The following is a 23,202-nucleotide window of genomic DNA, read 5'->3' as shown; positions in this document are numbered from 1 at the left end:
TAACGGACAACATGATGACTACAGTTAATATTGCTCTATGATACTTAAGAATGTTACTAAGAGGGTTTATCTTAAGAGTGTTCATCACAAGAAGAAAAATTTTTTCCTTTTTTCTTTCTTTTCTATCTCTATGAGAAGATGGATGTTAGCTGTGATAATTTCACTATGTATGTAAATCATGCCATCATGCTTGTACACCTTCAACTTAGTCCTGTATATCAAGCATTTCTCAGTAAAATTGGGAAAAAGTACAAATTAAAAAAAACACTAAAGTGATTACAGAAGAAAAACAAACTGTAGGGCATTTTAAGTAAAAACCTAAAGAAAAGGTTTTAGGCCTTCAATTTTAAGAATCAAAATAACATCCTTCATACTATCCTGTTACTTTTTTTTTTTTTTAAAGTAGGCTCCATGCCCAACGTAGGGCTTGAACTCATGACCCTGAGATTAAGAGTCACATGCTCTACTGACTAAGCCAGGCAGGTGCCCCTGTTGTTACTCTTCTTTAAGTTATTCATTTCCATTTTAAGATCACATTAGATGATACAGTTAAATAAAAAGGTTCTCAAATTTCTTTTCAATAATCATTAAAATGGAGAATTTTCATATCCAATCTTTTAAAGATTAAAAAATATTTTAAAGACATAATATAAGAGTATATGATACCTGATACCCAGCTTAAGAAATAAACTCTTATCAACACATTAACTCCTCCTCTGTGACTCTCCCTATAACTTGCCTCCTCCTTATAATTTTTTATATTTTCATTACATATGAATAGATCCCTAAGCAATATAGCTTATGATATAATAAATAAATGCTCTCATACTATATCATCTCACTTGATTCCTTCGAGCAACTTTACGTTTGTGAGATGCAGCCAAGAATTTAGTTTAATTTTCATTGCCATTTTAGGACTAGGACATTCTTTATCTGTTCTACTGGGGACAGATTTATAGGTTGCTTCTGATTTTTTTTTTTTTTATCATATAAGCAAGTACTACTACAGAAATTCTTGGAAATATAGCTTAGTGGCATGAGCAAGAGTTTCTTCAGTTTGGGTATCAGCACCATGGAACTGCTGGTCGTATGCTTAGCACATCCTCAACTTTCCCAGATTGTTGCCAGATTGTTCTTGAGACTAGACATATTTCTATCACTGTCAACACTAAGAGTTTCCATTACCCACATTTCAATACTGATAGTCTCAGATCCCCTAATAGGTTTCCGGTATTACCTCATTGTGGGTTTCCCTGATTAAATGAGTTAAATTTATCTTTTCATTTATTTATGGGCTATTTGTGTTTCTTCTGTTCATCATTTTGCCCACTGTTTATCTGGGTTATCTGTCTTATTTTTAATTTATAGGCATTCTTGTACACTGAGGATACGAATCCTTTTTTAATCGTATGTGTGGCAATGTCCTCTCAGTTTGTGTTTTATCTCTTCATGATTTCTTTTAATGAAGCTTTTAATTTCCGTGTCAAGCTTTTCCTTAATGATTTATTTTTGTCTTGAGAAGGCCTTCCTCTCTCATATCTTTTTTTTTAAATTTTATTTATTTATTTGACAGAGACAGCCAGCGAGAGAGGGAACACAAGCAGGGGGAGTGGGAGAGGAAGAAGCAGGCTCCCAGCAGAAGAGCCTGATGTGGGGCTCGATCCCAGAACGCTGGGATCACGCCCTGAGCTGAAGGCAGACGCTTAACAACTGTGCCACCCAGGCGCCCCTCCTCTCTCATATCATGAAGACACACTCCTTTATTTTCAGAGGCCTTATAGCATACTGACTGGGGATGCAGGACTCTAAAGCCAGACCAGGCACTCACTTGTGGTATGACCTTGGGCAATTACCACTCTGTGACTCAGTTTTCATCTGGAAAGAACAGTACCTACCTCATAGCACTGTGTGATGGTAACTGCATCATTACCTATAAAGGGGTCAGTACACTGCCTGGTAAATAGTAAGCATTCAGCAAGTGTTAGCCGTCATAATTATTATTGCTTTAATCCATCTTTCATATTTAAATCTGTAGTCCATCAAGATATTTATCTGAATATTAGTTCCCATATATGCAAGGAATAGAAGTATAGTCTCTATATTCCGTTCCACTGGTCTGTTTGTCTCTATGCCAATAGCACACTGTCATAATTACTGTCTGTAGAGAAAGCACTTATTTCTTGTTTTTCATCAGGAATGTTTTGGCTTTGACTTCTCAGACCATTTTTCTTTCATATACATTCATGAACAATCTCATCAAATTACATAAAAGAACTGTCATTATTTGCTTGGCAGTGCACTGAACGTGTATCAGCTTGGAGAAAACAGACATCCTCTACAATATTTAGTTTTCTGATGTGAGCAATTACTGAGAGACGTGTGCTAAAAAACTTCCCATTATGATTCCGGATTTTCCCATTTCTCCTTATAGCTTGGTCCGTCTGGCTTCATGTACGCACCGAAGCTTTGCTATTATTATTATGCTTACGAGGCAACACACAAATTTAAGGCTTTTATCTTCCAGGTGAACTGAATTGTTAACCACTGTAAAGTGACCTTCTTCATTTCTAACAAGATCTGTGCCTTAAAGTAGAAATATTAATATAGCTATACCAAATTTCTTTTGATTTGTTTTACCAGTGGTATATCTTTTTCTCTCCTTTTTACTTTCAGGCTTACTCTAGCCTTACATTTTAGATATTCCTCTTGCATTTAGTTGGATTTTATTCTTTTTCCAGTCTGATATTCCTGTCCTTTAAATGAAACATTTATATTTGATAGAGTTACTGATATATTTGGATATCTAGGCTATTTTCTCCTTTACTATGTTCATTGGTGAATTACACTAGTTGATTTTCTAATGTTCAATCCATTTGATTTCCTGTTTACTTAAATTCATTTGGTTTGCGAATATTTGGTTTAGAATTTCTGCATCTATATTTACGAGTAAAGACTGACTTGTAATTTATCTTTCTTATATTATTCTTGTCTAGTGTGGTTATCCAGATTACACTGTTCTCAGAAAGATAAAGTGTTCCTACTTTTCCGGTTATCTACAAAATTTTGTGGAAGGATGGAATCAATCTTCTTGAATGTTTGGTGGGTCTCATTTGTAAAATCACCTCAGCTGAGTATTTTCTCAGTGGGAAGATTTTATATTACTGATCAAATTTCTTAATTTTAAGCATTAGGGATGCCATTCACATTGCATCCTACCACTGGATTTTTTTTCTAGATTCAATTTTAGTAATTTGTCTTTCTAGAAATTGTCCATCTCTCCTAGGTTTTCAAATATTTTGTCATTAATTATTCAGGATAATCTGTTAATCTTTTTATTCTCTACTGCACTTATATTACCTCCCCTTCTTTCACTCAAAAAAAAAAAAAAATCTTGCTGTAGTTTCGTTTATCTTTTTAAAGAACCAAATTTGTAGTTTTCAAGAGTCTCTCTATGGAATCTTTTTTTAATTTCATTAACTTCTGTTACTAATATTTGCCTTCTACTTTCTTTTGAGTTTTTTACTTTTTTAAAAGCTAGATGATTCAACTCACTTTCAGCCTTTTTACTTCTTAATTATAATGTAAATTTTGTTCTAAGAACCGGTGTAAGTCCTATCCCACAACACGGAATTTAAGTCCTTGGCTATTTTCTACTTTTATTTACCATTTCTTCTCCAGCCCATAACTTAATTAGAAATGCGTGTGAAAGTTTTCAAATGAGTATGTTTTCTACATTATCTTCTTGTTAATTTCTAGTTTAATTGCATTATGTTCAGAGCATGAAATATTATGTGATACAGATTCTTTCAAGTTTGTTGAGATTTGCTTTATTGGCTTATAGCATGTGGTCAAATTTTCCCAAGTGTTTAATGAATGCTTTAAAAGAATTTGAATTGTTTAGTTGCTAGGTGCAATATTCTATATGTCCATTAAATCAATGTTTTTCACTTAAAAAAAAAGATTTTTATTTATTTACTTGACAGAGAGTGAGCGAGAGGACAAGCAGGGGGAGCAGCAGGCAGGGGGAGCAGCAGGCAGACGGAGAGGGAGAAGAAGGCTCCCCTCTGAGCAGGGAGCCTGATGCGATGTGGGGCTCAATCCCAGAACCCTGAGATCATGACCTGAGGCGAAGGCAGACACTTAACCAACTGAGCCACCCAGGTGCCCCAATGTTTTTCACTTTTTAATAGTGACACATATTAAGAAACATTTGCATTACAACCTGACTACACATACACAAATATATAACAAATCTTCACACAACAGTACTTGCTCTTATCATGATGATAACCCATTAGTGTGTGGGTGCGCCCGCAAGCGCGCATAATGATAGTTGCAACCTCTGAAACTGATTTTACAACTCATTAATAGGTCAAACACACAATGTAAAAGATGCTTCATTAGATCCAGCCCATTAATTGTGCTTGTCAAATCCTCTATTACTGATATCTGACTCCTGATTGAGATTTACCTATCGGTTATTGAGAGGTAAATGTTAAAATCACATTAAGACAAATCTCAGATAAGACATATCTCAGATAAGACATAGACTCTGAAGCCAGACTGACTAGGTTTAACTCTCATTTTTACTACCTACGTAGGTAACCCTTGGGAAATCTACTTAACCTCTCCTGCCTCCATGTCCCCATCTATAAATTAGGGATAAAAGAAATTTACCTCCTAGAGATGTTAGGATTAAATGAGTTAAAACAGGAAAAGCATTTAAATCAGTCCCTGGCATATAGCAAGCACTAATATTACAAGCTATTATTTTCTTCAAATCTGCCTGATTGTTTTTGCTATTCCTTTGTTTCAATTTTGTTACTTCTATAAATTTTAACCATAGTCATTTTGTATTGTATCTGATAATTCCAACATCTGAAAAGATCTTGGTGATCTAATTTTGCTTTGTGTTTATTTTCTTACTCATGTTGGCTTGTTTCTTTATGTGTTTGGTAATTTTGTTGTCGTGAACCTTTATAGGCCTGGATTAAAGATGCTTTCCTCCAGAAAATATCTGGTCTTCTGCTAAGTCTCTAGGAGCATTTCTAACCCAAAAGCACTTCAGTGGATTGGGGTTTCTTACACTCTGCTGGCAGAATAAATCAAATTCCAAACCAGTATGATGGCAGGCTTATGAATTCAGATTCTTAAGGAACACTCCTTTTCTCTACCCTGAGCCACACCAGAAATAGATGTTTCCTTGCAGTTCCTTTAGCCAGCAGACTTTTCCTGGCACTGGAGATACAGCAATGAACAAAAGGAGCCAAAAAATACCTGTCTTCATGCAGCCACCATGAGCAAAGGGGGAGGGGTGGGAAGCGATGCTGAAGTAGGTCAAGATTACAGACGGCCTTTTAACCCCACTGACAACTGAGGAGTTGGTTCTGCGTGTGATGGGAGGTCACTGGAGGGTTTTGAAATGATGAATAACATGACATGGTTTACATTTTAAACGAGCACTCAGGCTGCTGTGTGAAAAAGTCAGTATGAGGGATCAAGAATGGAAGAGAAATAGTTGATAGGCTAGTACCCTACTGGGAAGTGTTGGTAGCTTGTACTAAGATTGTTGCAGTGTACATTGTAAGAGAGATCAGGTGTATATCTTGAAGGTAGGGTTTCTGGTAGGTTGGATGTAGGAAGTGAGTGGAAGAAAGGGAACAAGGATGACCTATAGGTTTCTGGGCTGAACACTTAGATGAATGGTGGCAGATGGAGGGAGAACATGTGTGGGAAGAAAAAACAAGAGCTCTGTTCGGACATGTTAAGTTTAGATGCCAATTAGACATTCAAATGTTATATATGTGAATCTCAAACATAAGAGAAAAATTATGACTGAAAATATCAGTTTGAAAATCATCAGTATATAGAGGATATAAAAGCCAACCAACTGAATGAAATCATCTAGAGTTGTGCTGTTTGATATAGTAGCCACTAGTCAACATGTGGCTTTTAAATTTTTAATTAATGACAATTAATAATATTAAGAATTCATTTCCTCTTTTGTACTAGCCACACTGCAAGTGCTTAAGAGCCACATATAGCTAGAGGCTATTATACTAGACAGAATAGATATACAATATTTCCATCTTCGCGGAAAGTTCTATTAGAACCACTGATCTAGGGGGCACCTGGGTGGCTCAGTTAAATGTCTGCCTTTAGCTCAGGTCATGATCACAGGGTTCCTGGATCAGGCCCTGTGTCGGGCTCCCTGCTCAGCAAGGAGTCTGCTTCTCTGCCTCTTCCCCTGGCTCATGCTCGCTCCCTTTCTCTGTCAAATAAGTAAATAAATAAATAAAATCTTGGGACACCTGGGTGGTTCAGTCAGTTAGGTGTCCACCTTCAGCTCAAGTCATGATCCCAAAGTCTTGGGATCGAGTCCCACATTGGGCTCCTTGCTCAGCAGGGAGCCTGCTTCTCCCTCTGCCTGCCACTCCCCCTGCTTGTGGCTCTCTCTTCTGACAAATAAACAAAATCTTTAAAAAAAAATTTAAAAAACCCCAAAATCTTAAAAACAAAGAAAAAGAAGCACTGATCTAGAGTATAGGATAAGATGAAAAAGTTAAAATCAGAAAGGAAGGAAGGATAGGATAGACAGAAAATAGGGAGGGAGAGAGGGGAGGAGGAAGGAAGAAGAGGTCCAAGAACTGATCTCTGGGCACTACAAATTTCAAGGATGGAAAGATGAGGAGGAGAGAATAAAGAAGACTGAGAGTGGCCAGTGAGGTGAGAGCAAATCAGAAAAGGAGGGTAATCCTGGAAGCTAAATGAGGAAAGTATTTTGAGAAGAGAATGATCAGCAGTAGGAAATATTGCTGAGAAATCAAGTAACCTGACATCTGAAAACTGATCAATGATTTGGTAAAATGGAGATCACTGGTAACCTTGAAAAGGTTTCAGTGTCATGATGGAGCCAAAGCCCGAGTAGAGTGAGTTGAGCAGAGAACGGAAGGTGAAGAAGTATAGAAATTAACATTAATACTATTTTCAAGTTTTGTTATAAGTGGGAACAAAAAAATGGGTCTACAGTTAGAGGGGCCCATGAGAACAACAGTTTGTTAAAATATGAGAACTATTACAACATACCCTACTTGAAAATTAAGCACAGAGAAACTTTTCAGCCCATTATTCAGTTGCAAAGCACACGGTCCCATACATTGCCCATACTTCAGAATCTTTCACTAAATGTTCTTTCAAAGTCTTAATCAGATGACTAGCCGCTAATTTCTCTTCCTTCTTCCTTTCTTTATATGGGTTTAGAGAAGGAAACGAGAGATGAAAGCTCGATTTTTCACTGACTTTCAAGTTCAAAACATTAATCTGTATTGGTAACTTTTATCAGACTGAGAATATTTAAAGCTTCGGCCAGATCTGTAAAATGGATCACACACAATCACGTCTAGAGTATTAAAAAATGTGATTCTAATACTGTCCCTTTTTATTTCTTTAATCAGAAGTAGAATTTTGGGGACACCTGGTTGGTTCAGTCAGTAGAGCATGAGACTCTTGATCTCAGGGTCATGAGTTCAAGTCTCACATGGGGCATAAGGCTTACTTAAAAAAAAAAAAGTACAACTTTCTTCATGTAGAAACAGAGACATTCAAGTATGTCTTTCCCTGTAGCAATGTCAAACCAAAGCTTTCTGTAGGTGCTGACCTGAAGAAAATTTCCCAGGTTTTCCGAATTTTAAAAATATAGTAATAATACTAAGAGATCACCTCAGAAATTAAATGGGAGGGGCGCCTGGGTGGGTCAGCCGGTTAAGTGTCTGAGTCTCAATTTCAGCTCAGGTCATCACCTCAAGGTCGTGAAATGGAGCCCTGCATCAGGCACCACATTCAGTGTAGTCTGCTTGTCTCTCTCCCTCCCTCTGCATGCTATTACCCACTCTCTCTCTCAAATAAATAAATAATAAAATGCTTAAAAAAAAAAAAGAAAAATGGGAGAGCTAAACAAAAATCAAATATGTAAAAACATTTGAATTAAAAATAACCAAACAATATGTTTTAATTTTGTCATCTTCATATTTACGAATTTTTGAGAGAGCCTATAGAGAATTTAAATGCATTTTTACAAAAAAAATCATATCTTTACCATTCCCAAGTTCATGATAACAGCTAAAAATACTGTATTCTATATTGATAAATCAATAAGACTGCCATAAAGCAAAAAGGTATTATAAAAAGTTGAGCTTCCTATGTTACATATTCTCTCTGGATATATAAACATGTGATACATAATATAAATGCAATTGAAGATAAAGAAATTGGGTTTGAAGACCTATTACTTACCATGCAAACTGTTATCAATTTCAATATTTTCAGACATTATTGAATTATTTGTGCTGTAGCTCAGACCAAGAACCATTTGAAGATCTGAGAGATTTAGTCGTGCCGTTAGTTCACCACTCCTATCCCCAACCTACAACCACAAGAATTTTTATTTTAGAGTAGTATTTAAAGACAAAGAATGGTGAAGATTAGCTGAAAATGTTGTGAACTTAAAACTGGAAGGAAATATAGAGAAATGAAAACAGTTATATTAGAATGAAGAGACTGAATGAAATGGGTTTTTTCAATAATTGTTTTAAAGAAAAGGGAAATTTCTAAAATACGGCAATAGGAAAGCTAATTACATTGTATCAATTCATTCTCTAAATATTAGTTGCTTTTAATTTCTAAAATCATATTTAATAATATTGTATGTTATTCTGTGACACATTAACTTGGCATCACATGATTAAAATTTCCTTATTTTGTTTCCATTCCATAGTAATAGTTCCATTCCATAATAATAGTTAATATACATTAAGCCAGCACTAGACATTACACTAGGTGCTTTTATATACACTATCTCTAATTCTTACAATGATTGGCAAGGTAGATATTATTCTTCCCATTTTAAATGAGAGAAATGAGGCTCAGAATTTTCCAAGCTCAAATAGCCAGAAAGTGGCAGAACTGTAACAGGAACCAATCCTTGATTATAAAAACCATGTTTACAAAACAAAATATGTTTTTCTTTCTATACCATGCTATTTTTCCATGTAGAGACAGGGGGCATATTTTAGTAATCCTTCCATTCCGCCATGAGTGGCCTTAATTTCCTGTCTTCCCACATCTGGGCCAATGCAAACAGACCTCTGATCTGTATCTCAAAATGCTTTGTGCAGTTCTTATGCCAAGGGAATAACATAGTTAAATTTATTACCAGGTCATATAGGAGCAATCTAAAGAAATAATAGGGCTTCCCCACCCTGCCCTGCTAATTTGTGAATCATAAGAGCACAGATGGCAGTGTTTCAGTTTCGTACCTCTCTTGAAATTTCCAAGTGCTTTTCAGCAAAATGCATCGCTTGATCATGATTCCCTAGAGCAGTGTATGCATTTCCTAAGCTCCAACATGCTCTTCCTTCACCGATTCTACAAAACAGTTCAAAACTAACATGCAGTTATCTGAAAGAGAGCTGTGTGTGGAATAAAAGCTATCTAGCAGTAATTAAAGGTATAAATAATGCTTTGGGTTTATTTGGTCTTTCATATAAGGAACATTCTATCTTAACACTAGAGACTTATTAGAATGCCCTGATAATACTGAACTCAGAGTCAGGTATTAAAATGGGAAATATTCCTTTAAAACATACAATTTATTATGAAATAATAAAATCTCAGGGATAGGTCTTCTAGTTAAACGACTCCATTTTCTTTCCGTGATAGCCCAGGTAATCATTCAGTCCATGTTTGAATTCCACTGGGGAGAGAGAACTTACTAGAAGTAGCATACTTCATTTTGAACAACTACAGAGACGTTCTTCTTCATACTGAAGTAAAAATCTGTCTTCCTAAAGCAAACATCATAGACTAAATGCCTGCACAGATACACTGCTTTTTCATACAGTTTTTTTTTTAAATAGCCATCAACATTGAAAAATCAGAAGATTTCATATAAAACTCAAGACTTCCAGCTTCTCTTTAAAAAAGAGGAGTATAAGGACATAACAGATCCTCGGTCCTGCCTAGAAACAATGAGCTGGAGCTGAGGAACAGCTGTGTCCTTTACACTGGGCCTTACCTGTAAGTTGACCACAATTCCCACACTGATCTTGTCAGGAGAACTTCTGTAGGCAATTGAGTTTGTGACCTATTTACTATCTTGGTTCAAGGCTATATGGACCAGTCTAATCTTCTAAGACATGCTAGCCCTTCAAACAATACAGAGAGGAGGTGACTAAAACAGAAGAAATTCCTTGAAAAAGAATTAAAAAGAAAACAAAGGAAACAAAAACAAAGGAAAAACCTTAGGGATTCAATAATGCATCTATATTTTACTGTAATTATAGTAAAAAGGTGTATAACTTACCTATCGTTTAGCTCTTGAGCAATTGCTAAGTGCTTCAGATGATAATCAATGGCCTTTTCATAGTCTTGAAGCAAAGTATATGTGTTTCCAAGACTATAACAAGACTGGGCTTCGATGGCTCTGTCTTTAAGTTGTCGAGCCAACAGTAGTGTCTTCCTAAAAAAAGAAATGAATTCTTACACAATGATCATTTTTATTTTTGGCTATAATAATCATAAAATAAAGCTCTCATTTTTCCTCTTGCCTTTAAAGTAAATCTATTTTACAGTTTAATATCCCATACTTTCTCCATTACTTTTAGACAAAATGAAAAGATGTCTTAGAAACAAAAAACCAAATCCAGACTTTAAGAATAAATTTGAGAGTCCTATTAATTCTTCAGAAAGGAATATGGACATATGAGATCAACTACCTCTACAGATTATATAATATAGTATTTTTAACATTAAAAAAAAAGACTGTCCCAGTTGTAGTAGCGATAACTTAGAATTTTGTCCACATAACTTCTCTTTGCAATCATACTGTTGTCTTTGCATTTTGTCAAAACTTAAAATACTTAGTTAAAATTCTAATGTATAGATTATTAGTCACCGATTCATGAAAAATATTAAATACCATATTTAAACATTAACCAAATTCTACCTAATACTCACTGAATCGTCAATGAGAAGCTGGTGTAGCAGTTAAGAGTGTGGACCCTAGGTCCAAACTGGGTTCAAATCCCAACTTTGCCAATTAATAGCTCTGTAATGGGGCAAGTCACTCAACCTCTCTCTGTTTCTTCATATGTAAAGTACGGAAAACACCTCACAGGATTTTGTGAGGATTAAATGAATTAGTATGCATGAAGTGCTTAGGATAGCATCTTGTTCACAGTAGATGCTAATAAATGTTAATACTGTTCTGTTATTATTATCAGCGCTTAATCCTACAGATGTTGTAGATCCAATAACTTAAATGACTCCTATAATTTCTGCCAAATAATACAAATATTTCATATGATTTATAATTATATGAAAAAAAATATAATAATATAACTTTAAGCAAAAAAACCTAAAATTACATATTTAATGATAATACCTTCAAAGCTGTCACCTTGGGAGACTATACATTTATTCTAACACTGCCTCCGCTCAAAAATTTTTGGAAGACTTTTGGATTTGCTTTCAGATCCTGGGGTATCTTTCTGGCACACCATTATTCTTTTGAGGGTACAGTTAATTTGTTAATGTTCAGAAGTCCTTCTGGAACCAAATTCAATTGCTAAAGTAGGTTTACCAAACTACTGCTTTCTATCCTGAAGGATATAGATTTAAAATGTTAAGACAGGGGCGCCTGTGTGGCTCAGTTAGTTAAGTGTCTGCTTTGAGCTTGGGTCGTGATCCTGGGGTCCTGGGATCGAGTCCTGCATCGGGCTCCCTGCTCCGCGGGGAGTCTGCTTCTCCCTCTGCCTCTGTCTCTCATGAATAAATAAAATTTTTAAAAAAATCTTTAAAATGTTAAGACAGTCTTCTTGTGTGGTCCTGAAAACAATTCTAAAGGAGACTTTTCTCTGAGTTCTAGCCTACTTATGGAGTGGGCAGCGGGAGAAAGTTTCATTACTTTAGACTCATGCTTTTTAGTCAAATAATCACTTCCACTTTATTACAGAACTTTTCAGTATTTTAATACAAGTAGATCATTTAAATTAAGACATTTCTATGTCTTTTGCTTTAAAATATAAGAAACTTTTCTATTTAAAATCAAAATACATATTCCTTATATAGTAATATATTTTATTTGAGAGGATATTTCATATTTAACTAACCGACCAACAAATATTAAGCATTGGTCAATGTTTAGAGCAGGATGGGATGACATTCTAGTTTTTTAGATGGACCTAAAGCAATCTTACCTCTTTTTTAGATGACAAACTATCCAAAACTCTCTCACATTGGATTCTTTAACAATAAAATACAAATCAATCACTGTATCTGTGGTTCAAACTGGCTTCTGCCTAAGGTTTGCATGGGCATTCAATCCCCAGTAATTAGAGAAAATTCCAAACTAGAAAGCATTGACTAGACAATCTCAAACAGTCTACACTTTGCTACTGCCCATGTTTCAAGTCTATTGATAGATCAGAAAGACGCTGCCCAGAAGAAGCTGGATTTGTCAACTCCTCAGGTAAGTGAATGGGGCCTCAGCTTAGAGTGAGGATCAAAGATGGGCAGAGGAGAGTGGGAGAACTGCTCAACAAGGGGGTGCGACAGTGAGGAAAAAAATTCAGTGATCACTGGTGAAAACTAGGCCATATTTTTGTTATCAGGCTTTCTTGTTGCTTTTCATCACATAACTGGGTAAAAAACAAACAAATATACATACCACACATACTAAACAGGTTTCAAAGACTTGAAAAGTTTAGAATTTCACTTAAAAACAGTTAGTTTTAAAGATAAAAATTAACAAAAATACTAAGGAGTCATACCACTGCCATTAAATCTAAAGTACAATATCAGGTCCTATGCAAAGTAAGTGTTGAATTTATTCAATCTTCACAACATTACCAAAAGCAAGGAATTGACATTACCCATTACAGATGAAGAAAGTGAGGCTTAGAAGCACAAGGTCCTGCTGCTAGTACATGCAAAAAGCAGGTTTTAAACCCAAAGCCTATCATTTAATAGGACTGCATAACTACTCATTTTACATTTATCTACAGAAATATTAGACTAACTTGTAGTATTCAGAGGCAGTTTCAAATTCACCAAGAAATATATATGCATTTCCAAGGTTGCTATATGCTCTTCTTTCAGCTGCTTTATCTCCAAATTCTTTTGCAATAAGGAGACGCTGAAACAGAAAATTCTAATTAGATATAGCTATAATAAAACTAAAGAATAATCTAATCACTGTTCAAAACACTGATGGAGAAAATGATCTGGCTCCAAAGCCTTGCACTATACCTGCTCATGAGCTATGACCGCATCCCTGAAGTTGCCAAGGAGGTAATGTGTGTTTCCAAGATTTCCAAAGGCACGTCCTTGGGCTGCTCGATCACCCAAAGCAGTCACTAGTGATAGGTTTTCCCTAAACAATAACAAAAGTTGTGAAAAAATAAGTTTGAGAAAAAAATGTATTGATTTGATTTATAAATCAAATTCTTTTTATCAAAAAAATTTTAAATAAGCTTAGAGCCATAATAGGCCACATTTTAAAGCTGTATCTTTGAAAGGGGTGCCAGGGGGGCTCATTAGTTGAGTGTCCCACTCTTGATTTCGGCTCATGTCACGATCTCAGGGTCGTGAGATCGAATCCCATGTCTGGTTCTGTGATCAGCAGGACGTCTGCTTGAGATTCTTTTTTCCTATCCCTCTGCCCCTCCCTCGAGCTCACGAGCACACACACACTCTCTCTCTCTAAATAAATAAAATCTTAAAAAAAAAATATATCTATGATGGAGGGTGATTATAGTAAATAACCGGGAACACTTTACTGAATCATTCAGGCAGGTTTCTGTCCAAAGCCAAGAATGGAGTCAATCTTGGAACCCGTACAGCTAAAAAGTCCTATGAAATTCTAATAAGAGACTAAATTTACTTCACATAACTTAGGCTAATGATTGATATTTCTTGTTTTTGCCACTAAGTGGCACTGGTTAACAGTTTAAAGGAAAGCTTGCCTGGGGAGGGGATTATTACTGAACTAACACTACAACAGTCAGCAGGAATTTGATGGTTTATTTTTACTTGCTAGTCCATAATTCTAAAACCTCTGCCAAACTTAAAAATGTATTACTGGATAAAGAATGTAGAGTAGATCCAAGGCTTAGGTGGGCCACAGGACTGCATTGGTGCTACTTACTCATAATAATCCACAGCTGCCTGCAGAGCATTTCTCACTTCTTCTGGAAATTCTCCTATGTCCTGAGGACCAGGGCAGCCAAAACTTTTCCCTTTGGCGTGATACACATTTCCAAGATTGTAAAGTGCTCTTGCTTCACCCACCTAGATGAAGATACCAGCAAAATTCACATTTTGGAATCAGAAGCTAGGTATCCTAATGCTGATCACATATTTATTTATAATATCCTTGATGGTCAAGAAAAAGAAATGTTTACATTGGCCATCCACAGAGAACCAAACAAATGATTACTTATGAAAGAAGAATGTGTTATTTTTCTCTATTTTAAATTTTTTATTTTTTCTATGGATTTTTTTTTGGGTATTAACTTTTAGTAAACCATAGAATAATTAAATGGGATTAAAACACAAAGCAATTTCAATGAAAACATTCGGCCTGCCATCTAACGTTCCTTATTACCTTGTCATTAAGCTCTCTAGAAATATCTAGATGTCGCTGACAACAAACTACAGCTTCATCAAAATTCCCAAGAACTTTTAAGGTGTTTCCCAGATTACCACTAGCTTTGGCTTCCCCCAGCTGGTCTCCAATAGTCCTGGAAGAAAAAAAAAGCGAAAAAAAAAAAAAAAAAAAAGCAAGTGGTGTTAAAAATAAAGGAGCCAGAGTATAGTTTTTCCCAGAAGACAACTGACATGCTTTAGGTAAGAAGGACCTATTAGCCTCGAAACCCACTTTAAATAAAAATTTAAAACTGACATTTCTGTATTTAAATTTAATTAATTTTCATTCATTTAATTAAACTCTAGGGTCATTTCACTACTATTAATTCATTTAATTAAACTGTGATCAGCCTGAAGATTAGTTTTAAAATGCAACGCTACTGAATTAGAACTCACTAAAGTGTATTAAGTTCGTTTTTTTAATTGAATGAAAATATTTTTTTAAGGTACATTTAGGGAGAAAGAATATTAAAAAGCTTAAATTACCTTGCAAGAGTTAAATCATGATGATGATATTCTAATGCTTTGGCATAATCATGCAAATAGAAATAAGCATTGCCCAGCTGGCTGTATATAGCACTAAGTGTTTTCAGGTCTTCAGTTCCAACTTGAACTGCAGCTTCAAAGAATGACACACCAGCACGGCAGTCTCCTGATTTACACAGACGTTCCCCTTCCAAGGCCAGTTCCAGGCAAGAAGCTTCCATTCTATAAAATTATATAGGACAGACATTTACAACATTATAACTGCACCACGGTATTTTTAACTTCAGGTAATATAATTTTGATGTTGACTGTGGCTACTCTTGCTCAGAAAAGCTGCCTCTATAATTGAAGTAGATATACATTATTGATAAAACAGTAAACTGTTATTTATAGCATGAGCTAATTTGCCTAACTGAACATCTCTGAGCCTCAGAGGTCTTTTATTATAAAGGATAGCTAGATATCTCTATATGGAGCCCATTTCAATTGGCCCATCCAGAGCAACCCACTTTACCAATGACAGAAACTAGTGTTTCCTAAAGTATTCTGAGTTGTGGCAGTCTTACGGACTTCCTGAGAGTTTGGGGAGAAAACAGGTACCTGGGGAAGGTGAAGGCCTATAATTCATACCCTTCTCTATCCACATATCGACGTGATCTACTGACCTGTCCATCAACCCCTCCCACTACCATCTACACCTCTTTCTCTGTCTCATACACTCTACAGACACACACTCCTTCCTGTTCTCACATGATCATCTATACCTCAGGAAAAAAGAGCAGAATATTTTGAACTAGAAGGCACAGTTCTGTAAGAGAACTAAGTGTCAAGAAACTTTATCTTAGAAAGTAAAAACTTAAAGATTTGCAGAAATTCTAATTCTCAAAGTCTGTCACTGAAGTTTTAAAACCCAGAATTAAGTTACTATAAATCTATGTAGGAGAAAAAGCACTGACACTTCAGGTTCTAATCTTAGACTTTAGTAGGTGCCTTTCACCAAAGTTGCCACTGTGTTTCTTCAACATTTTTATGATCTCTGCCATGTCTGCGTATTACCTAAATATTCACTTAAATGTGGTTCTATAGTTTGGCAAATATCTTTGAAATTGGCACATATCCTTAAAAAAAAAAACCCAAAAACTCTAGCTTCATCCAAAGCAGTATCCACAGAACTGTGAGTTTGATGTGATCCTTATGTTTATTTTCTAATGCACATTAAGACAAATACGTAAGTAAAATAAAAAAGTAAAATTACCTTGTGTAATACGACTGGTACACATACCACCCTTTAGAAAACCTTGGTTGAGCTTATCATGCATTTTAATTTTGTGAACAACACGAACTTCCTCCTTACTAGAATTAGCCTTAAGCAACTCTAATGGAGCAGTAATCCTTAATCCTGGCTGCACAACAGCAGAGTTCCCGTGGAGTGTTTTTAAAACTCTCAATGTAGGGCACCTGGGTGGTGCAGCGGGGTTGTGCGTCCAACTCTTGGTTTCGCCTCAGGTGATGATCTCAGTGTTGTGATCTCCGAGTCATGAGATCAAGCCCTGTGTCAGGCTCTACACTCAGTGTGGAGTCTGCTTAAGACTCTCTCCCCCTCTCCCTCTGCCCTTCCCACTCCCCACTCTCTATAATAAATATATCACAATCTAATCAATCAATCAATCAATCAATCTCTCCGTGCTGGCTCTCTGGGAATGGGGTCTGGCTCGCAGTATTTTTTAAATAACCCCAGGTAATTCCAACATACAAGCCAGAGTTGAGAATCACTGCTTTAACAGGAAATGTGAATTAAACCACCACCCACCCTAAATTCATTCAAACACAATTATACTTTTGTATTTCTGGTAGCTAGTCAATTAATATGTTTCTTCAGATGCTGTCTTTTGGCCTATACAATGTCAAGGTTCCTTAAAGCCATAAATTAAAACGGAATTGCCTAAGTAGAAAACAAATCTGATAAGCCTAAGAGGAAAGTCTGGTCTAAGATTAACAGAGCCAATTGCAAAGGTTCAAAGCAGACTTTAAGTTCAGGATAAATAGATTTATGTAGTCATCTCTGATATGTAATTTTCAAGTTTTACATGCAGGTATCTTTTTTGGCGAAAGGATACTGTCTATTCATAGACTAGTGATTTCACCATCACTTTATGGATTTAGGCAAAATAATGCAAGGAAACCTCTATTTAACATTTTGCTTCAACATTAGACCAAATCAATTAGATACAAAGATGGAAGATCTTAAGTACATGGAAAAATTAATCAGTTAAATCAGAAAATGTAAATTGCTATATTTATATTTCTTCATGTCATTTCAAATTAATAAAACCAATTTTTGTCCTTCACAAGTAAAAACTGCCCTTTAGAACTGTATTTCTGAAAAATCAGAGACTTCATAAAGAAAAAGATTATTTTTGGTTAAGGTTTTATAAGGTTACCCAACACCTCCATCTTTTGCTAGATGAGCTACTGAAACGAGGTGTCTATTTATCTGAATACCAAAACCACTGAACTTTCAAGAGTTACCATAGGAAAAAAATTGGAAAATGTATTTTTACATTAAAATGTATTACTTTTTCTAGTAATTTTTTTTTATCTTTTAGAAGATTTTATTTATTTGAGTGAGAGAGAGAGAGTGTGTGTGCATGAGCACAAGTGGAGGGAGGCAGAGGGAGAAGCAGATTCTCCACTGAGCAGGGAGCCCAATGTGGGACTCGATCCCAGAACCCTGGGATCATGACCTGAGCCGAAGGCAGACGCTCAACCAACTGAGCCACCCAAGTGCCCCTCTATTAAGAATTTTTAATTTAAGCATGATTCCAATTATGTAAATTATATATTGAGCAATTTCACTGCTAGGAATTGATATTAAAGCTATATTACACAAATTCAAAAAATATATGTGAAAGGATGTTCACAGCAGCAAAAAACCCCACGCAATTTAAATGTCCATCAATAGAATATTAGTTAAAAGAAAATTATATGCCATGGTACAATGGAATACTAATGATCGTATTCACTGAGGGAGAGGTAAAGAAATAGTTACACACAGCAGCACCATCTGTTCAGGATGGGTAGCTGGCTGGCCAGGAAATCAGAGATAAGGCAGAACTGGCTATTCAGATATAAAACATGTAAAAATTGGAAATTTGGAAATTTACATGTTTTCTATATCCATATAAACCAGAGAAATGTCTTCTTCAAATAAATACCTTCACCACAAATATTTGACTTTCTGGATTGAAGCTTACACAATATAATGGAACCATCAAACCAAATGATATTTGTATATAATATTAATTTAGCTATAGACTGGTGTCATAAGAGCTACAAAATTTTAATAAAGCATTTTATTTTATTATTTATTTATTTATTTGACACAGAGAGAGACAGAGAGCACGCGCACACCAGTAGGGGGAGCAGGAGAGGGAGAAGCAGACTCCTTGCTGAGCTGGGAGCCTGATGCAAGACTCCATTCCAGGACCCTGAGATCATGACCTGAGTGGAAGGCAGATGCCCAACCGACTGAGCCACCCAGGTGCCCCCTTAAAAAGGGATTTTATTTTATTTTATTTTTTTAAAGATTTTATTTATTCATTCGACAGAGAGAGACAGCCAGCGAGAGAGGGAACACAAGCAGGGGGAGTGGGAGAGGAAGAAGCAGGCTCCCAGGGGAAGACCATGATGTGGGGCTCAATCCCACAATGCCGGGATCACGCCCTGAGCCGAAGGCAGACGCTTAATGACTAAGCCACCCAGGCGCCCCTAAAAAGGCATTTTATGGCTAACAGACACATGAAAAAATGTTCTAAATCACTAGCCATCAGGGAAATTCAAATCAAAACCACACTAAGATACCACCTTACGCCAGTTAGAATGGCAAAAATTGACAAGGCAGGAAACAACAATTGCTGGAGAGGATGTGGAGAAAGGGGATCCCTCCTACATTGTTGGTGGGAATGCAGGTTGGTGCAGCCACTCTGGAAAACAGTGTGGAGGTCCCTTAAAAAGTTAAAAATTGAGCTACCCTATGACCCAGCCATTGCACTACTGGGTATTTACCCCAAAGATCCAGACGTAGTGAAGAGAAGGGCCATTTGCACCCCAATGTTCATAGCAGCATTGTCCACAATAGCCAAATCGTGGAAGGAACTGAGATGCCCTTCAACAGATGACTGGATTAAGAAGATGTGGTCCATTTATACAATGGAATATTACTCAGCCATCAGAAAGAACGATTACGCAACATTTGCTGCAACACGGACGGCACTGGAGGAGATAATGCTAAGTGAAATAAGTCAAGCAGAGAAAGACAATTATTATATGATTTCTCTCATCTATGGAACATAAGAACTGGGAAGATCGGTAGGGGAAGAAAGGGATAAAGAAAGGGGGGGTGATCAGAAGGGGGAATGAAGCATGAGAGACTATGGACTATGAGAAACAAACTGGGGGCCTCAGAGGGGAGGGGGGGTCGCGGAATGGGATAGACTGGTGATGGGTGGTAAGGAGGGCACGTATTGCATGGTGCACTGGGTGTTATACGCAACTAATGAATCATCGAACTTTACATCGGAAACCGGGGATGTACTGTATGGTGACTAACATAATATAATAAAAAAACATAAAAAATAAAATAAAAAATAAAAAAATAAAAAGGCATTTTAGATAATTTTCATTAGACGGAGTGACAGCAAACCGGAACCCTGCTGGCTACTCAGCTGTCTCTGAAGTCCATGAAGTAAGAATGTCCTATGAGGGAAACTACCTTAGAAAAGTTATTTCAGGGGTGCCGGGTGGCTCAGTCGCTGGGCGTCTACCTTTGGCTCAGGGCGTGATCCCAGAGTTCTGGGGTCGAGCCACACATCGGGCTCCCTGCTCCGCTGGGAGCCTGCTCCTTCCTCTCCCGCTCTCCCTGCTTGTGTTCCCTCTCTCGCTGGCTGTCCCTCTCTCTGTTGAATGAATGAACGAACGAACCAGCAAACCAACGAACAAATAAATAAATAAGAAAAGTTATTTCAGTAACTAATTCCCAAAATAAAGTCCAAAACTCTCTAGTTTATGACTAATTCTAAGAAATATTATGGCTCTGGTATAGTTTTATTAGAAAAGAAGTTAATATTCTGGCAAAATCTCCAACACCTCAATCTAAATATATCTAACTGCAAAGTAGTCAAGGCAGGTTGGTTTATAAATTTTTTAGAAGATCATTAAATAGTAAGAGAGAAAGTAATTTCATACCTCTTTGTCTCTATGAGAGAATAGAATTACTTCATTTGTTTACCAGCTGGGTTGGAAACAAAGAACATACCCAGAGTAGAAGACAAAACTGGGAAAATATACATCCCACATACGAAGTTTCTTTTTCTTCCCAATGGCCTATCTAGTTGTATAATCAAAGAAAGCACACTCCTAATAGCTATAAATAAACACAGTACTACTATCCTTAACTGAAATGTTTTTGTTTTTGCTAACAGGCCATTATAGCCACAATTCCTCATTTTTTGCACAAACTCATGTCATTTCAACTTGATTTTTATATTTCATTATTTACTTTCCTTCCACACTAGATTTTTTTCCCTTTACCTTAATTTTGGTTTCTTGTGTTCATAGTATACCCGTGAAAGCAAAAGAGGATTAAAACCTCAATGCTACATCATTCTAAAAGATTTAATACAGATTATGTTCAAATCGAATCCTCCCCTCAAAGGGTTTACATACGATTTAAGAATAAATGATGGGATTGAGGACTCAAGATTGAAAACAACAGTGCTCTGCATCTTCTCCACTGTGCTGTCTTCTGCGGCTGTCAAATCTCCTACAGACCTTAGCTCCCTCCACCTTCTACAGGTTCTAATTGAGCATGGATCTTTTCCATTATCAATCCTGCCCCCACAAACAAATTTTCATCCATTCAATTTACCACATATATCTAGAGTTATTCTAGCTTACTTTGTGAAAGAGAAAAGTAGTGTAAATTTATCTTGATTTAGATTTGAATTTTGATTGGTAACTTAGTTTTAAAAGTGATTTTACTATATATTATATCAAATTTAACTCTCAAAATAACCCTCTTCAATAGGTATTCTTACAGAGGAGGAAAATGATGCTCCGACAGGTTGAACGACCTATTAATAAGATCATGGGACTGCAAAGCTGAGAAATGAAATCCTATCTTTGTCTCCAAACCCAACGCTATTTCCACCATTCCACAGTACCTCAAACTATTCTTGAGGAAAGAATATTAACACATTTACCTAGCAAAATTGAAGAATTCAACACCAAAACTGTATTCCTTTACAACTTGTGTGCAATGGTCTAATTTTTACAATATGAAAGTACTGAAGTGTTTATTATTCATAGAAACAAGTATAAACAAAGCAATTTCTCAAAGAAATACAAAACTAGAGAACTAGTTTGATAATGAACCTGATATACCCATCTTTCAACGTCAACACTACCAATATAAAATATTGTCAGTATGTTTCACCTCTACTTCCATCCTCATTCTCCAACCTCAGATTCTTTTGAAGTACATTCCAGAAAGCATAAAATTTCTCTTGTAAATATTTTAATATATATCTCTAAAAGAGAGTCATTTTCAAAAAAAATTAATACTATTATCATGCTTAAAAATTAATAATTACTTTGAAATCAATCATATAATGTTTTAAAGTTTAGAAACTAATTTCATTTTACTATCAGCCTCCATTTCTCTCTACCTTCACAAATAGGTCCCGAATGTTTCATAAAGCATTATGATATCTTTCAGGAGGTTCCTTAGTGTCTGAAGGATTATTCCATTTCAAAATTACAAACTCATTGTGGCACAGAAACTCCTCCAGGGATGGAGGAGGACACTTCCACAATGAAAGAACCATACGGATAACACATTACATGCTACCTGTTTACCAGAGTAGAATAGTAATTAATACTAGGCCACGACTCCTAACATAAAGGACACAAAGTATTCCCTGCAATGATACAACAATCCAGTCAATATACAGAATGCTGATCTTAGATCGAGTCCCACATCAGGCTCTTCCGCTGCTTCTTCCTCTCGCACTCCCCCTGCTTGTGTTCCCTCTCTTGCTGGCTGTCTCTCTCTCTGTCGAATGAATAAATAAAATCTTTAAAAAAAAAAAAAAAGGAATGCTGATCTTAGAGCACTGATGAAGCCAGAGCTTTGTTTGGCATATTCTTACTAAAAATAGTTACAGAGTTTAAAGTTTCTTTCGGTGAAGTCCTATACCAATATATAACCATGTTTGACCTATCGTGGAAAAAGGACAAATCTAAGACCTTCCTACAGGCAGAGGTATAATCCACTCCTCCCTACCTGCTGCTCTTACAGTATGAAGAAGTATACCACTCTGGGAAATGTTTAGTAAGACAGATAAAATCTTACTTACTAGATTCACCTGATAGTTATGTGCAATGGAATTCAATGGACATTCCATTAAAGGTGCACTATGAGTCAGACAACATGCTAGGCATCATGGCTGCCTTAAGGAAGTTAATGGTCAAAGAAGAGAGTGGTCAAGGAGGAGACAAACATATAAACAGATGCAATGAATTTTAATGTAGTTAATGCAAAGAAAGAAATATGGAAAGGATGTTATGTGAGCACAGGGAGGGCACAATGGTTTCCAGGAGTAGATGATTCAAGTCATAGGGTGCAGCACGAGCAAAGGCACAGAGACATGGAACAGCAAGGCGTGTACAGGGAACAAGAACTCAAAGCGCAAGGTGAGGACTGGAGAAAGAAAGGACAAAGGAATACACAGAGGCTAGAAAATGGAAGATCTTATATACAATGTTAAGCTTGGCTCTGCCCCACAGGTGACTAGGAGCCACCACAGTGATAAAGCAGAATTTGCTCAGTTAGCTCTGTGTTTTTAGACTGAGCCCTCTAGCGGCAAATTAAAAAAGATGGATTCAAAGAGGTAAGAATGGAGAACAGAGAGAGTCTGGAGGGAAGATGATGGGGGCCTAAATTATTGCAGTAAT

General features: G+C 36.4%; 1 protein-coding gene across 2 annotated transcripts in view; it reads right to left on the bottom strand.

Annotated features, from left to right (window-relative positions):
- The window catches only part of GPSM2 (G protein signaling modulator 2), a 55,522-nt gene that overhangs the window by 21,167 nt on the left and 11,153 nt on the right, over positions 1 to 23,202 (bottom strand). For both annotated transcript variants that reach the window (XM_045801608.2, XM_045801617.2), the window contains 8 exons: positions 15,190 to 15,411; positions 14,663 to 14,798; positions 14,204 to 14,346; positions 13,306 to 13,429; positions 13,077 to 13,192; positions 10,361 to 10,516; positions 9,315 to 9,423; positions 8,293 to 8,422 (listed from right to left, as the gene is read on the bottom strand). In XM_045801608.2, the coding sequence (XP_045657564.1) occupies positions 8,293 to 8,422; positions 9,315 to 9,423; positions 10,361 to 10,516; positions 13,077 to 13,192; positions 13,306 to 13,429; positions 14,204 to 14,346; positions 14,663 to 14,798; positions 15,190 to 15,411 (1,136 nt within the window). The remainder of the gene's footprint in view (positions 1 to 8,292; positions 8,423 to 9,314; positions 9,424 to 10,360; positions 10,517 to 13,076; positions 13,193 to 13,305; positions 13,430 to 14,203; positions 14,347 to 14,662; positions 14,799 to 15,189; positions 15,412 to 23,202) is intronic.

This window comes from Ursus americanus, chromosome 12, assembly GCF_024610735.1.
Source record: "Ursus americanus isolate L20-20 chromosome 12, mUrsAme1.1.p, whole genome shotgun sequence".
NCBI classification, from domain to species: Eukaryota; Metazoa; Chordata; class Mammalia; order Carnivora; family Ursidae; genus Ursus; species Ursus americanus.
This window is presented reverse-complemented; position numbering and strand designations above follow the sequence as displayed.